Source organism: Aedes aegypti, chromosome 3, assembly GCF_002204515.2.
Source record: "Aedes aegypti strain LVP_AGWG chromosome 3, AaegL5.0 Primary Assembly, whole genome shotgun sequence".
NCBI lineage: Eukaryota > Metazoa > Arthropoda > Insecta > Diptera > Culicidae > Aedes > Aedes aegypti.
In genome coordinates, this window is record NC_035109.1 from 195,387,458 (window position 1) to 195,404,862 (window position 17,405).

Here is a 17,405-nt window from a genome sequence, read left to right on the forward strand (position 1 = left end):
TACTCCCCCCCTCCCCCTAGAGCGTTACGTAATTTATGGATGGCGCCTAAGATATCGTTTTATATATCATTTATATTGATAAATCAAACGTTTTTGGAATATAAAAGTATATTTCGAACAAAACCGAATGAATTACTTGAAGCGTACAGGGCGTTACATACCTCTAGGCGTTTAACATTATATGCAAATTCCTGATTTCGATTACAAAAATGGCCCCAAGTCGTATACATAATTATCGCTAAGAGATTTGAGATGGGATTCATATTCTACTAAACTGGGCTGTTAAAAATAAGCGAATAGTGATAGTAGAACAGATTGTCGTTAATTAATATTCAAATATAAAGTTGCAAATATTACCAAAGACAAATTAAAGACCTCCATGTCCCTTGCAGTTGCCTAAATTTGATGGCTCATAAGGTAATCTAGAATGCCGTGAAAAGTGTACTGCGATCTGTCAAACTTGGGTACCTTTTGCACTACCGAGGGACCAAATGCAGTGGTACCCAATCTGAGTCCGAGTGGGACGGACCTGATGTTACCGCTTCCAACGAAAACAATTCTGACATGTAATGTAATGCTAATACTTTTTACTTTTGCATTCCTTTTACTTAACTGATTACCAGAAATTATGTTATTTCATTTAGGCTTAGGGTGTTGTGAGTCCCCTACTATCAAAGTTACCCGTATTATCAAAGTTACTCCGTTACGGTATTTGGAAAGTGTTATTCGGAAAGCTATTTTTCACTTTTTAAAACTTTCGATAGTTGGAGATTAAAACAATATCGTCAAATATAAGGATGATAACTAATTTTACCAAAATAAGAATGTTTAAGTGGGTTTAAATCGAGCTCATCCTTAGGATGTTCATCTTGCGCTGTTTACCCCTAATGCAATAAGGAAAAATAGGCACGTGCGGTTTTTCTAGCCAGTAGACCATTATGAAAATAAGTACTTACTTCAAAAGGAGCATACTTTTCTATGGTCTGCTCGTAATTATCTACAAAATTGTTCAAAACAGCTAAATCGTCATCCAGTTGTCGAATCTTTTCGGTGTATTCTTCTTGCTTTCTTTTCTCATTTTCCATCTGAAAATAAGCAGCCGCGATTTACATGCTGTGCAAAATAAAATAATTCAAACCATTTTACAGTTCCATAGGACTCATTTTCTTTCAATTCACAGTCCTTCAGGAAGTCGTTAACTTCGACGAAATCCTCCCACAGAGTTTGTAGCAGTTTGTCTGCCTCCTTTAGTCGTTTTTCATTCAGCTGGAATTGCTCATGTGAATGGGCACGCATTCGGCCCTGTTCCTTGGTGACTTCTTCATACTCTCGGTTGCTCTGGATTCCTTTGAGGTCAAAACTCAGTCGGGCAACATCCCAATTGGGGGTTTTGCTAGTTAAGGGTGATCAATGTGAGGTGTTCTGAACTGCTAAAAAATATTCATTGAAGTCACTTACATGTAGAGTTGATTTTGCAATTTCGATTCAGTGTACAATGTAACTGCCTTTTCCGGGTTCAAATCATATTGGCCATAAACGCCTAATTTAGTTGTTGGACGCACTCGAGGCATTTTAATTATTTGGTTTATTCAACTTGGGATGGAAATGGAAATTGTCGACTGTGTAATTACGCTCAGCAGAGTAAATAAACAACAAAAATCATTGTGTCCATGGATACCGTTATACACTGTTTGCACATGCTTATTTCAATGGACCAGTGCACGAGTTCACTATCTGACGTTTGAGCGGTGCCGTGTTATTTACGTGACCATGGCAACGAGTGAATTCGGCACCGCTCAAATGGCAAATTAGTGAAATCGTGCACGGGTTCATTACAGTGTGGGACCAGGGGTACTGAGTCCATAGGCCTCTGCACTGTTTTGATTTTGCATGGGATTTTGACTTTTACTGGCCTTGTTGTTTACAAATTTAATGAAAGAGTGAAAGGGAGGGCTACAATTTTGTGCAGAGCTCCATAGCCGTTTTCAAATATATCACACACGGGAAAAAATTCTGTGGTAAAAATTACTATTTCAGCTGACTATGCCCATTCTTGAAACTACCATGCAATTTCAGACCAATTTACTATGTTTACGGTGCATTCCACCACATTACAGGTACATTAGACAGAAATAATTTACAACAATCTGATTTCGACTACAGACATGGTAAAATCAAGTACATATCTGGTCTGCTGAAAATTGCCGGTGCGAGCGCTTAAGTTATCCCCTAAAATGGTAGTTTTTACCGCACAATTTTTTTTGCGTGCAGCACGTCTATTTCTTGAGATATTGGCTATTGCACGGTGCCCCGACAGACCGTCATTATGTAAAAAAAAAATTGTCCATCAAATCTGAGTACAGGGATCGATTCCTGAGGTCATTCTGCACCTGTTGACTATTTTTTTTTAAATTCCCTAGGAGGAATCTCGAGAAATCTTGATTTGATGTTTTCGACTTGAAAATTCAATATAATCTATATTAAAATAACATAAAAGCACTGAAACAACCTACAAAAACGCTCAAAAAAGTTGGCCAAACTGTTCTCAACTAGTATACAATTGTTACCGTTGTTATAATTAGAAATATTTACAACTGACTTAACTCACCAGAGTTGGTTAAGTATGTTTTTACAAGGAAACCAGTAAGCTTAGTTTAATATAATAAAATCCAACATGATATTGAATTTATACTCGATAAACGAGAATCACTCAATGCTGAATATTATTTATTTACGGCTTATTTTTAGATTTTCGCACTAAATGACCAGCCCAATAAAGTTTGCCGTATTTTATTCGCGTAGTAGTCTTCGCTCCTGTTCTTAAATAGTGTGATTAGAGAGCCAAGAATCAGCGTTCTATATAGGGCAAATTGACAAGGATGTTTTATTTGGGCACACACTTAAAAAAAAATACGGATTACGGTGAAATTTCACCGTAATTTGTTTGTTTATTTGTTTGTTTATTTGTTTGTTTATTTATTTAATCCAACTGACTATCTCAAGTCTTATTGAATATCTTAATCTAATTAAAACAATTCATCAAATAATCAACACTTCATTCCTTGTTGAGCTACCGTGCGAGACAGTCGATAGTTCTCGTGTGTCCGGGTTCACCCCCGTTTTTCCAAATCTTTGGTATTTCGACGCCTATTGCAAAGTGTTTTTAGTGCAGTGAAGAGCCTCAGTTCGGCTTGGAAGCGGAACACTTTTGGCGAAGCCATTGTGTTGCCGTTTAATCGAGTTTTGCGCAAAAGTATTGAACGTTTTCGCCATTGCGTGGTTATTTTCCGATCACGTGTATCGTAGAAGACAGCTTGCACCTCGTCCCGTGTGCTACCTGAGTGATCATCGTTTGTGGTGTGCATATAGCGTGCACAGCGGTGCGCTCTCCACGCCGACAGTGGTCACCATCGTTATCGACGCCTGTGTTGGTTGGTGGCAGGCAGTGAGAGACCAACCACACATACACCGTACCAGCGAACCAGGAACCAGACCGTTCTTTTTTGATCACGTGTATCATCGAAGGCAGCTCGCACCCCGTCCCGTGTGCTACCTGTGTGCAGTGCAGAGTTCATCAGTGCGATCATCGTCTGTGGTGTGCGTATAGCGTGGACAGCGGAGATCAACCACACATCTACGCGTCCCAGCGAATGGTCGTACGTTACTTGCTACCTCTCCCCAAGCGTAGACGCCCATCGGTTACAGCATCGACGACGCCAGCGTGGATAGAGTAAAAGATAAGTACCTCTCGTTGTTCTTCTCCTCTTCACGTCTTTTTTGATTAGTTTTTACTGCGTGTGAAAGTTTTCCCTCTTCCCTTTCCCCTTTGTATGTGTTTTTTTTTCAGTTTGATTCAATTTCCATTTCTTCGAATAGTGTTAGTTTGAGTTATTCGTGCGCCCTTTGCGGTGTTAAGCTACCGCAATGGGTGTAGATGATGATGGCGGGGGAACGTCGTATCCCCTCACTGAGTCTTCGAATGTGTTGAACCAACAAAACACAAACACCTCTATGCCCAATCCATGTGTGTCCCCTCAATCTGATGTGTCTCAAATGGACACCAATATTCTACCATCTCCGACGTCCCCTCGCCTCAAGGCCTACCCGCCCGACTCTGGTGGGCCTTTTGTTGTTTTCTTTCGATCCAAAGGCAAACGGTTGAACACTATTCAGATCAGTAAGGATCTGACTAAGCGATTCTCTTCCGTTATCGCCATTGACACAGTGGGTTCTGGTAAGCTGCGCGTCACCGTCAGTGACCGTAAACAGGCCAATGAGATTGTGGCCTGTGAGCTCTTTACTCGGGAGTATCAAACTTATCTGCCAAGCCATCGGGTTGAGATTGCGGGAGTGGTCACCGAAGGCAGTATGACCTGCGAAGAATTGATGCAGGGTTGTGGTCGCTTCAAAAACCCTTCTCTCCCATCTGTCCCCATACTGGAATGCAAGCAATTGCATTCCGTATCCCTGGTGGGAGAAAAGAAGATCTATTCACATTCTGAATCCTTCTGTGTGACCTTTTCCGGATCTGCTTTGCCGAATTTTCTTGTAATCGGCAAACTTCGTTTACCTGTGCGGCTGTACGTACCGAAGGTAATGAATTGCACAAATTGCAAGCAGCTGGGCCATACTGCCCAGTATTGCTGCAACAAACCTCGATGTGCTTCTTGCGGGGAGAGACATGTGGATGGTGCATGTAGTATACCGCCAAAATGCGTTTATTGCAACGAAAGTCCACCACATGCCCTCGAAAACTGCCCGACGTACGTACGCCGGCAGCAACATCAGCGACGATCATTAGAGCAGCGCTCTCGGCGTAGTTTTGCCGAGATGTTGAAAAAGGCTGCTCCGTCTGCTGAATCCCAAAATATCTACTCTTCTCTGTCTCTTGATGATCAGGGCTCCGACTCTGAGGTTGGTGAAGGAATTTCCTTCGTTTTCAAGGGTTCATCGAGGAAGCCTCGGAATCTGTCTAGCAGTGATAACCCACCAGCCATGAAAAATACTAAGCCTGTCGCGAAAGTCTCAAAGCTTTCACCTCCTGGATTCAAACTCCAAGAGGAAAGAGACTTTCCGCCACTACCGGGAAAATCTAAAATCCCAAATATTCCAAAATTTCAAACTGCTCAGCCAAAAGAAAGTTCGCATTCGGAGCCCCTAGGGCAACCTCAGGGCGTTCCAATGTTTACGCTTTCTGGCATTGTAGATATCATCCTTAATTTCTTCAATGCTTCTGACCCAGTGAAGAACATTGTCAAAGGATTGCTTCCATGTGTGACTCCTCTTTTGAAGCAACTGGCTTCTAGAATGCCCCTCCTTGCAACGATCATATCTTTTGATGGATAATTTATCCACAGAGGTCGAAGATATGATTTCTGTTCTACACTGGAACTGTCGTAGTATTATGCCTAAATTAGATAGTTTTAAATTTTTAGTTAGTAATTTACAGTGCGATGTTTTTGCGTTATCAGAAACATGGCTAACACCTGATGTGACCCTTCCTTTCCATGATTTTAATATTATTCGCTCGGATCGATCCGACTCATATGGAGGAGTGCTTTTGGGGATCAAAAAGCATCACTCGTTCTACAGAGTCGATCTGCCGCCGATGTCAGGCATTGAAGTCGTTGCATGTCAGGTGACTATCCGAGGCAAAAGCCTCAGTGTCGCCTCCATATATCTTCCTCCGAGATCGGCGATATCTCGCAGAGATCTCTCTCACATCTGCTCTGTTATGCCTGAACCACGGTTGTTCATTGGGGATTTCAACTCCCACGGAACAGGCTGGGGGGAACTGTATGACGACCACCGATCAACGTTGATATATGACCTCTGCGACGACTTCAATATGACAATTCTCAACACTGGGGAAGTTACACGAGTGGCACCTCCAGCTCAAGATGGAAGTCCTAGGGATAGCCGTTTAGACCTCTCAATATGTTCAAGCTCGTTATCGCTGGATTGTTCATGGAGGGTAATCCAGGATCCCCATGGTAGCGATCACTTGCCGATCGTAGTTTCAATTTCCAATGGAACACAACAGTCTTCATCCATCGATCTCGCCTACGACCTCACAAAGCACATAGACTGGGGAAAGTACTCGGAAACGATCATTGATGGAGAACAAGCGGTAGAAGTACTTCCTCCGTTGGAAGAGTATCGCTTTTTATCCGAGTTGATTCTCAACAGCGCTCTTCAAGCCCAACGCCGTCCTGTGCCTGGTCCGTCGGTTCGCAAGAAGCCTCCCAATCCGTGGTGGGATGAAGAGTGTAAGGCACTCTATCGCGAGAAATCCGCCGCGTTTAAAGACTTCCGGAAACGTGGTTCAATTGACAACTATGAGCGCTATTCTTCCCTTGAACACAAGTTTAAAAGCTTGGTCAAAGCGAAGAAAAGCGGTTATTGGCGTCATTTTGTGGAAGGATTATCACGTGAGACCTCGTTGAGAACGCTTTGGACCGTCGGAAGAAGAATGCGTAATACATCGTCGGTTAATGAAGATCGAGAGAGCTCTCCTCGGTGGATTATCGATTTCGCTAAGAAAGTTTGTCCGGATTCCGTTCCTGTTGATCGCGTGCGACGAGATATTCCGGTGGATAGGGACGCCATGGATAGACCTTTTTCGATGGTTGAATTCTCACTTGCTCTCCTTTCATGTAACAATTCCGCTCCAGGAATGGATCGAATCAAGTTCAATTTGCTTAAGGGCCAACCTGACGTCGCAAAGAGGCGCCTATTGAACTTGTTTAATCACTTTCTGGAGTGTAACATTGTTCCGGAGTTCTGTTTGATCTTTCGACCTTGACACTTGCTTTTGCCGGGGCGAGCGACGAGGGCAGGATCAAACATGTCGCGCGTCGGTCTCGTAAGTGAAAAAGTCGCGTGATCGGTTAGTTCGGTTGAGGAAAGTGAGGAAGTGCCGCGATCGGTTAGTTCTGTTTGATCTTTCGACCTTGACACTTGCTTTTGCCGGGGCGAGCGACGAGGGCAGGATCAAACATGTCGCGCGTTGGTCTAGTAAGTGAAAAAGTGGCGTGATCGGTGAGTTCGGTTGGAGTAACTGAAAAAGTGCCGCGATCGGTTAGTTCTGTTTGATCCTTCGACCTTGACGCTTGCTCCTGGGCAGTGCGTCAAAAAAGCCCGAACAGTTTTTTCAATTCTTTTTGGGTAGCGCGCTTATTTTTTTTCCTGAGTGCTTTTTTATAGCCGAGCAAACGAGTGAAGCCGAAAGTGGATTGTGGCTGCTCAGTCAAGGATAACGGATCAATTGGTGAGCTCGTTTCATGCTACTATTTCTAATCTATAAAATATGTATGACTGCACATTCAATCGTTACAATGGTGGGATGTAAATATGATTTTTCAACAAACTATGGATGGTTCGTCACTGTGAGTGTCGACACAAACTCTGATTCATGATTTATTTATGTTTAACATTTTTTTTTCAGAACACCTCTTATATACCTTTATTTTTGTAATTAAAAAAACTTTGAATGGTTCGACACTACAAGTGTAGACTTGCGAAAGGTTCACTTTATTCAACAAACTTTGGATGGTTCGCCACTGTAAGTGTCGGCATAAGAATAAGAGTGTTCTATGATGTCCCAACCAATCGAGTTTTTTGTTTCTTTTCAAATGAGTAAAATATAATAACACATGCTTCCGTCCTGACAGCTGTAGTAATGTTGCATTTAGGTATTTGTTCAACAAACTTTGAATGGTTCGTCACCTCAAGTGTCGGCATAATTTTCCTCTACATAGAAATTGTTCATATCAAATGAAAATATTATATTTACGTATAAGCATGTATATATCTCACAAATCATTGTTTATCATGGTCTAATCGCTTATCAAAGTGAATCCTATGACCCAACGATCCTCCCCATTAACAAACATCCCTCCCAGTAACCTTTGTGGAGATGCAGAGGCAAACACGGTCTCCAAAAAGCAAAGGTTACACACTAACATTCCTTCCCCCAATCCCACCTGACTGCAAGGACGTGGCCGGCGCCGTTATTGACCCTGTATAAATAGAGGCATTGAATTCTGCACACTGAAGAAGATTATGGCCAATCCCAGCCGAACTTCTAGTTGATTCTTTGTGCATTTTCACTGACTTCGGTCAATCACGGAATAGCAACCATTGATATGTGTAGTCAGTCTAAGCTAAGCTAAGCTAAGCTTTCTGGAGTGTAACATTGTTCCGGATGACTGGAGGCAGGTGAGAGTAATAGCCATCCAAAAACCCGGGAAACCCGCGTCGAACTATAATTCGTACCGCCCAATTGCGATGTTGTCGTGTATTCGCAAGTTGTTAGAGAAGATGATTCTCTTTCGGCTGGATAAATGGGTTGAATCGAATGGCATGCTGTCAGATACACAGTTTGGTTTTCGCAGAGCCAAAGGAACGAACGACTGTCTTGCGCTGCTTTCTTCAGAAATTCAACTTGCCTTTGCCCAAAAGGAACAGATGGGTTCAGTGTTTTTGGATATTAAGGGTGCTTTTGACTCAGTTTGTGTTGATGCCCTTTCAGACAAACTCCACGCAAGTGGCCTTTCATCAGTTTTGAACAATTTTTTGTACAATTTGTTGTCCGAGAAGCATATGAGTTTTACTCATGGCAACTTGTCAGTTTCACGAATTAGCTACATGGGTCTCCCCCAGGGATCATGTCTGAGTCCCCTTCTTTATAATTTTTATGTGAGAGACATTGATGACTGTCTCATGGAAAATTGCTCGTTAAGACAGCTTGCAGATGACTGTGTTGTTTCTGTCACAGGACCAACAGCAGCCGAACTACAAGGACCCTTACAAGATACTCTGGACAATTTGTCTACTTGGGCCTTAAAGCTGGGTATCGAATTCTCTGCGGAGAAAACTGAGATGGTTGTCTTTTCAAAGAAACACAAACCTGCCAAGTTTCCGCTTACACTCATGGGTAAGACAATCACTCATAGCTTGTCTTCTAAATATCTCGGGGTCTGGTTCGACGCCAAATGCACCTGGGGGAAACACATTGTGTATCTGACACAGAAATGCCAAAAACGAATCAACTTCATGCGAACTATAACCGGAACATGGTGGGGAGCCCATCCGGAAGATCTGATCAAGCTGTACCAAACAACCATCTTGTCGGTCTTAGAGTACGGTAGCTTTTGCTTTCAATCCGCGGCGAAAACACATATGCTGAAGATACAGCGGATTCAGTACCGCTGTCTTCGCATCGCGCTAGGCTGCATGAACTCGACTCACACAATGAGTTTAGAGGTACTTGCAGGAGTACAGCCCCTGACAGATCGTTTCGCGGAGTTAACACTCAGGTTCCTCATCCGTTGTGAGGTTCTCAATCCATTGGTTATTGAAAACTACGAAAAGCTGCTTGAACATAACCCTCAAACTCGTTTCATGAGTGTGTACTACTGGTACATGACGCTGGAGGTTAGCCCATCTTCGGTTAACACCAATCGTGATAACTTCCTAGAATTCGACTGTTCCTCTGTAGTATTTGATTTGTCCATGAAGCAAGATATCCATGGTATACCAGATCACTTTCGTTCAAAGTTTATCCCTCCCATGTTTGCAAGTAAATTCGGGCATGTCAGCGAGAGCCGACAGTTCTTCACTGATGGGTCAAAAATGGATGATATCACTGGTTTCGGTGTTTACAACGTTTCTCATAGCGCCTCCTTCATGCTTCAAAAACCATGTTCTGTATATGTTGCTGAACTAGCAGCTATACATTACACCTTAGAGTACATCAGTTCTCTCCCACCCGAGCACTTCTTCATTTTTTCCGACAGTTTAAGTTCTCTGGTGGCTGTTCGGTCAATGAAGCCGGTGAAGCACTCAGCGTACTTCCTGAATAGAATACGCCAGGCATTGAGTGCTTTGTCAATTCGCTCTTACACTATTACCCTAGCTTGGGTCCCTTCGCATTGCTCCATTCCTGGCAATGAGAAAGCGGACTCTCTGGCTAAGGTAGGCGCTAAAGAAGGCAATGTTTACGAGCGTCAAATCGCCTTCGAAGAATTTTTTGCATTGGCCCGTCGGGAGACCTTGATCAGCTGGCAATAGAAATGGAGAGACGGAGAAATGGGTAGATGGCTGCATTCCATATTTCCACAGGTGTCGAAAAAGCCATGGTTTAAGGGGTTGGGCATGAGCCGTGATTTCATTCGTGTCATGTGTCGGCTTATGTCCAATCACTATTCGTTAAGCGCGCATACCCACCGTATTGGGCTCTCAGATAGCAATCTCTGTGTTTGCGGCGTGGCTTACCAGGATATCGAACATGTTGTGTGGGGATGCGTTGAGCATCGTGGCGTCAGATCTGAGCTGACTGAAATTCTCCGGATCCGAGGAAAACAGCAGAAACCTGTCAGGGAAGTGTTGGCGGGCCTTGATTTAGAATATATGAATTTAATCCATCTGTTTTTGAAGCGTATCAATATCCGGGTTTGATTGTGTTCGTTCCCTGTCTTTCTTTTTCCCATTCAAATTGTCCTCTTCTCGTCGTGTCTCCCACAAACCGTTTCTGTTTAGTTTCATTACAGATCTGGACATCCTGTCCCTTCAAGCTTCATCAGCTTAGTAGTCTAAGTAGCTTAAGTAATTCCAAAAAATCCTTTCCTTCCCTATTTCAAATGTATCCACTAACCTTAAAACTTCCGCAAACTAACATAGTTTTCAAAATAAGTTCAAATTTCAAAATGTAAATAATGTAAAAAAAGAAAAGATTTCGGCTCTGTTATGCCCTACGGCGCCTGAGCCTGCCAAATAAACGAGATAAGTAAAAAATAAAAAAAAATAATCAACACTTACAAACTTCAATAACATTATTAAAAATAATCCCATATCTATCTACATAACAAAACAGTAACTTTACATAATAAAACAGGAAACAGTCAAGAACAGCAACATATTTAACATTATTGAATCACATATCTTTACATTAAAGCAACGAATAAAGCTCATATAGGTTTCCATGTATTGTTATTCTTCTTGACGAACTCTCTAAATCTAACAGTATTTGGCCATATAGAGGAATCCAGTGCACGAGATTTCCACTTTTTGTCTAACATCACCTTAAATGACACATAATCCAACGCTCTATGAGTGTTCCAATTCGATCCTAATTTAATTACATCAATGCGCTCGGGTTCAGGAGTACCAAGAGAACGGACAACTAATGCATGAACGTCTCGCTCTGTGACACTCACGTCGATGTTAGATAAAAACAATGAGAAGTTATCATCCGTAGTACACATCGGTTGTCGAAGATTCCCGCCGCTGCTCACATTTGTTGCATTCATAACATTTGCGCTCGTACCGTTTGAGAGTGGATGTGGGGTGATCGGAGTAGAGTGATGCTGGGCGATTGAAAGCGGGATCAGGTACGATTTTAGATAAAGTTTGTAGAATATCGGCCACCGTACTTTTCAGTTCCATTACTTCAGCTTCGATCGGTTTCGTTCCACTTATTTCTTCACGACTGGTCGATCGGGTATTGTCCCTCATTATTTGGAATTTGCGAATACACGAATCGCACATCCAAAGTACATTCCCCGATAAGATTGGCAATACATCTTCGCTTATGTTCACACAGTTTGCATGAAAAAAACAGGCGCATTCTCCTTCGCACACAGTGAAGAGATCAGTATAAACGTTGATTCCTCGAGAGCATTTCTTGCAGATTTTATCTCCCGCCATTGTGTACACGAAATACCACAGCAATTCACTTTTCAGAGCCAAATTGAAATGCAAAATTCACTGGTTATCAACACTGATTCAAATATCCAGTTGGTGCAAATGAGATAATGCGAGATTTCGTTCGGTTGGAAGTACTTAGGTCGATTTTAGCAACATCTGAACAGTAGAATTTTCTATTTAATGCAGACCGATAGCGAATACATCCACACGCCACAACACTAGCAACAAAGTCAATCTCAACAGCTGAAGCTTCGGTGAAAAATCACCGAACAATCTGTAAAATCTTTGAACGAAATCATAAAGAAAAACAAGAAAATGGCTCTAACCGGGGATCGAACTCCCGACCTACCGATCAGGAAGTGGGCTTGCTATCACTAAGCCAGCTTTCACTGCTTGTTAGTGATGCGCAAAAACTGAAACAAAAGGAAGCTCATGCCTGCCAGAGCGACTGTCACCTGATTTCACCCCAAGTAACATTTTTAGTTTCTTCACATACTACAAGCTGTTGTTACCACCATATCGTTAAAACTCATTTTAGAACTTATTAGTTTTAACAACCTTAATAAACCTTTGATAAAACTCCGTTAAACCCCAAGAGGCCCACACTACAGGAGGTTGTTAAAACTATACCTTAAAACCGTTTTTAAACTTCTTAGTTTTGTATAGTATGAATACATCTACCCTTGTAGTGTACGTTAAAACCAGTTAAAACATACATAAGAGCTATTGTATAGCCTTGTTGAGCTCAACTAGCGCTATTAAATCTTTTGCGATATCCTTAAACATGGAATAAAACCGATGTTAAGAGCTGACGATCGAACAAACATCGGCCAACAAGTTGTTTATTAATCAAAACTTTTTTTATATAATGTTGAAACCATCATGATGTCTGCCGACTCATAATAATAAATTAAAATAATCATTTTTGCGTGGCAGTAAATTTTCTTGCATTCGCGTGAAATTCATGCCAAAGAAAATTTACTGGTGGAATGACAAAAAAAAAAATCGAATTACAACAAAGCGCCACAATTACAACATCATAATTGCCTATCTAATATTTTATTCCATTACTTTTTTAGAATGATTTCATGCTCTTCTCAATCTTTAATTGAGATTTGCCACACATATTGTAATTACGAACCCGAAACGACGTCAATAAAAATGGATTCCATCCAGTTAAATCTTACTGTTCTTGTCTCGGATGGTTTAAGATCAATTGATGATTATTCCGTACAATATATTAATTCATGAGAGGGTTTGATCTTAAGAATCCTTGCAAAAAATCCTCCTCTGGCTATTACATTCTTAAACCGGATTATTTTTTCTACAGTAAGACAAATAGGTTTTCTGGGAGCCTTGGCTTAAACTTATTGCGCTCAAGAAAGATAGTGCTGTCAAAATGGTAAACAAATCGGAAAATTTGGTTTTGTGGAATAATTTATTGAACTAATTCGTATTGTTACGTATCTAATAATACTGTTAGTGGAATGAATTATTGTGATAAAGCCCGTGGTTGATCGATTGTGCTGATGAAGAAAACAGTAAGTTATAAGTGGCTGAAAATGAAAGCTTTTTACGAGTAGCTCAGCTGTTGTGTGCAGCATAGTTGTCCCACGAGAAAGGGAAGTTCAGGCAAGCATGGGAAAAATATGCTACACACGGTAGTCAGATAATTCTGCGAGCGGAATGTTTGCCAGTTTATTGTGTTTTATGATTCTTTAAATTCGTGCTTCAAAACACGTTGATTACATGATTTACATGATTATCATTATCCACATAATGATTTTGGTAACCACACGCAGACCATAACTTGCGTCAGACGTTTGAGTTTTAAGAAGACTTTAACATGACTTAGTGCAGTCTAAGGAGTTTTATCGATGTCTTTGTAAGACAAACAAGCTGAGGTTTTAAGTATAGGTTTTAATAGACACTATACAGCTCCTTCAACATACAATTTATTATTAACAAATTTATCTAGCATACAAGTTTTAACAGAAGCACTTAAAGGTGTCTACAAAGCAATTTAAAGTGGTTTTTACTGGAAAGATCGTTTAGCACTTTTAAATCCATTATTAAATCTGTTGGGATTCAATGCATCTCTGATAAAACCTCAATAAATAACATATAAGATCAAAGAGCATTGAAATTGTTACTTGGGCACAGAAGTTCGGTGAAAATAATGCTGTTACCGAACTGTTCGTTTGTATTTCACAGGGTTACAGTAAAATTGTTTGTTTCACGGATTTTTTCCGGTAAAATAATAGATTTCACGGATTTTCTCCGGTAAAATAGTTGATTCAACTACTATTTTACCGGCGGATTTTGTCGGTAAAATAGTAGATTTCACTGGAAAATCTGTAATTTTGTTGTTTACAGTTCAATTTCGGGGATTTATTTCACAGGATACTGCGATTTATTTTAAGTGTAAATGCTTACATTCATCGTTGCTCTCTTTGCATTAACTTTGAAAACTGATTTAGTTTTTGAAACACTTTTCAGTGTTGTACGATAAAGGGTCGCAAGGTGTCTTGTGCGAAGTTATTAACGAAAGAATGGATCTATGAAGTCAGATAAACCTATATCTAGCAACAGTGTAGTAATGTCGTCTCCCTTTGCAAGTTGCGGGTCCCTAGGCTGGCTGCGTAACCCATAAAAGAAGATATTCGCAGCCAGAACACATGTTTTTACTACACGGGAAATATCATTATCACACGTCACATGTGTTCTAAGGCTCTTCAACAACTTCAACTACATCCCCATCAAGCACTGTCTCATATCTCTACAGGTGAAGGTCAGTGGCCCCGTGGAAGACATCCGCGTAAGTTCATTCTGATGTTGACGTTAGCGTGCCAGAGCAACCAAATCATTCCAGATTTGAAACAAATGTTTGATACTTGCTCTAAATAGCCGATTAATCAGCAATGGCTTATGTTCTGACTATTATTATGCTACATTTTTTCTAAGATCCTTGTTTTTCGAAATAACAATATTGTTAACTGTAAATTTATTAGTTTTACCTTTCAATCGATTTTACATAGAAAACAACAATCAATTGAAATTAGACCAGTAAATTCTAAAAAAAAACAACATACTTAAACCAATCGGTAATAAGTTAGTTGTAAATATTTCTAATTATAACAACGGTAAAAATTGTATACTAGTTGAGAACAGATTGACCATGTTTTTGAGCGATCTTGTAGATTTTTTCAGTGCTATTGCATAATTTTAATAATGTTTAAATCAAAATTTTTAGTCAAAAACTTCAAATAAAGATTTTTGAGATTCCTCCTAGGGATTTTTTTTTAATTTTCCCAGAGGTGCATAAGGACCTTAGGAATCGATCCCTATACTCAGATTTGATGGACAATTTTTTTACATAATAACGGTCTGTCGGGGCACCGTGTATTGAAAATGCATTAAAGGTATGTTCCTTTTCTATCAAAACGATCGGCTGTTTCAGTTAACAAAAACGGTTCCGAAAAAATCGAAAAAAAAAAAATCTTAGACAAAATACTACTGTGGTGTTCCACTATTTCCTGATGCACAGTTCCGTGTTCTAAAATCTTTTAGATCTCGATACTCTATGCTGTACTTCCGGCTTCCACTCTACAGAATCAACATTCAATTAATCTCCCTCTGAACCGCACTCCTCGCTATACTGTCACATTCACACTCTTAATCCAAACTATTCAATTGTCATCTAATGCAACCTTAATAACAAGGTTTGTACATCGCTGCAAGGTGAAACTATTTACTTACGACTGCTCGTTAATGCAAGGCACCACATCTCCTTTTTTCTCATAGACCTCTTGTATACTTTACTCATACTTAACTTATAAGCATTCCTTGAGAAAGGACAACTGGCACCTCCATTCAGTCGGTTAAAATATATTTCCTTGCCTATAATCTAGTTATCACATCAAACTCGGCATTTTACATAATTGTCTTCCTAATAAGATATTCACGTATCAAAAATGTAGAAATGAATTTCAGGTTTCTCTACCATAGAATAATGTTTTACCTCATTTGCGTACGTACCCCTAGTACCTTAGCTCAAACACTCTATGAGAAATGTTAATCAAATATTTCAATAATTGTTACATTCAAGACTGAAATTCAGCATAATACATGATGTTTTACTTAAAACATATTTAATTACCAATAAAATTTAAGACGAATTATAATAGTCATCGGGATTAAAATGAATACTACTTGTTGTTCTATATTCGATCTCTCGGTACTGATACATCGCATTTCAATTTCTTCAGCATTCTAGATTATGCTTTATTATTTACGTACCATAACATTCTGGACAATAGCAAGAGATGTGAACGTTTTTATTTCGACTTCAATTCCATCGTTTCCATTCCATTTCCATTCACTCCTTTTTCTTTCTCCATTTTGTCTTCTTTGTTCAATTTGAGTGCAAATTTAGTGCGAGACATATTGAGTTATATATAAAAAAATCACACTCTCGTCATTTTCCAAGAATTATTTTCAACGAGGTCTATCTGCGGCCATCGCCGAAACCTTTTCCGTATCTGACGTTCACACACTATTGTCATCTTCTTCCACATTGATTTCCCGACCAAACAATGATAATTACAATAAAGATTTATGATAAGAGCTTAGCTTTGTTTGTTTTTTCAATATTGATTATGTTTCTGAAATTCTACGATTTCTTTTCTACAACTAGTTTATAATGATTTCCAGTTAGTGTTCATTAGCTCATTAGCATCGACATGTATTTCGTTCAAAATCTTTTTGTTACGGATTCCAATCGGTTTGACCTTTCAATATCTAAAGAATTTCACACATATTTCTCAATTGCATTATTCCCTCTGGGACAGCGTCGAAATTCTCAAATTTCATGCTTAAGATTTTTTCTCACTTACGTTGTGGCTCACGCACTTCACCAGCCAAAACTTGACTCATTTGTTTGTTTTTCTGCTAGTAATATAACAAGCATTTCTAATGTAGACAATAACACGGGGTTTTGACAGATGTCTGATGATTATGTTTACCACAATGTTTTTTTTTTTCTCGGGATCAACGGCATTCCTTTTCTTTCGAAGGATGTCGTCACTATAACTCCAACGTCATTGGTGAATTTCTCCGGGACAGGATTCGATCCCAGGTCCTCAGAGTGAGAAGTGTGTGTTCCAATTACTACACCAGGTCCGTTCCCTCTCTGCATGGGTTTGATTTCTAACATCGGATGCTAATGGTAATTGTTTTTACGACAATCTTTATTTTACAGTTTTTCATGCTTGCATACTATGTGATCTCTGATCAAGATATTCAATTATTTCATTTTATTTTAATTTGTGACGAACTCCGGAACTAATAATTTTTCCATCCAGTTTATGTTCTGTGCAACCTCTTGTGCACCTATTGCTTTAATTTACTGTCAGGCCGCTACCAAATCATCCTCCTATTTCTGCCCAATTTAAACTCTTTGGCATCATTTATAGTTTTACGTCCGCCAATATCTGGTACTTAGCCTAAACACGAAAGCCTAAGAAAACCTGCTCATACACCAAAATCCCTATATAACGGACCCAGCAATACAAAGGCCTCAATGGCTTTACACCTCTTCTGAAGAAAAACGTGATTAGAGATTTTATGACTATGCAAAAGCCGAAGGCGTCGACGGGAATTGATATCCGACCGACTGGGGACTGGTTTGTGAGATA

The 17,405-nt window shown here is 40.1% G+C and overlaps 1 protein-coding gene across 1 annotated transcript in view; it reads right to left on the reverse strand.

Moving 5' to 3' along the window:
* Positions 1-15,364, reverse strand: part of LOC5578295 — a 43,804-nt gene extending 28,440 nt beyond the window's left edge. The window contains exons 1-4 of the mRNA XM_001656825.2: positions 15,227-15,364; positions 1,459-1,593; positions 1,147-1,393; positions 957-1,085 (exon numbers count right to left, since the gene is read on the reverse strand). Of these exons, the coding sequence (XP_001656875.1) occupies positions 957-1,085; positions 1,147-1,393; positions 1,459-1,571 (489 nt within the window). The 5' untranslated portion in view covers positions 1,572-1,593; positions 15,227-15,364. The remainder of the gene's footprint in view (positions 1-956; positions 1,086-1,146; positions 1,394-1,458; positions 1,594-15,226) is intronic.
* Positions 15,365-17,405: the final 2,041 nt, after the last annotated feature.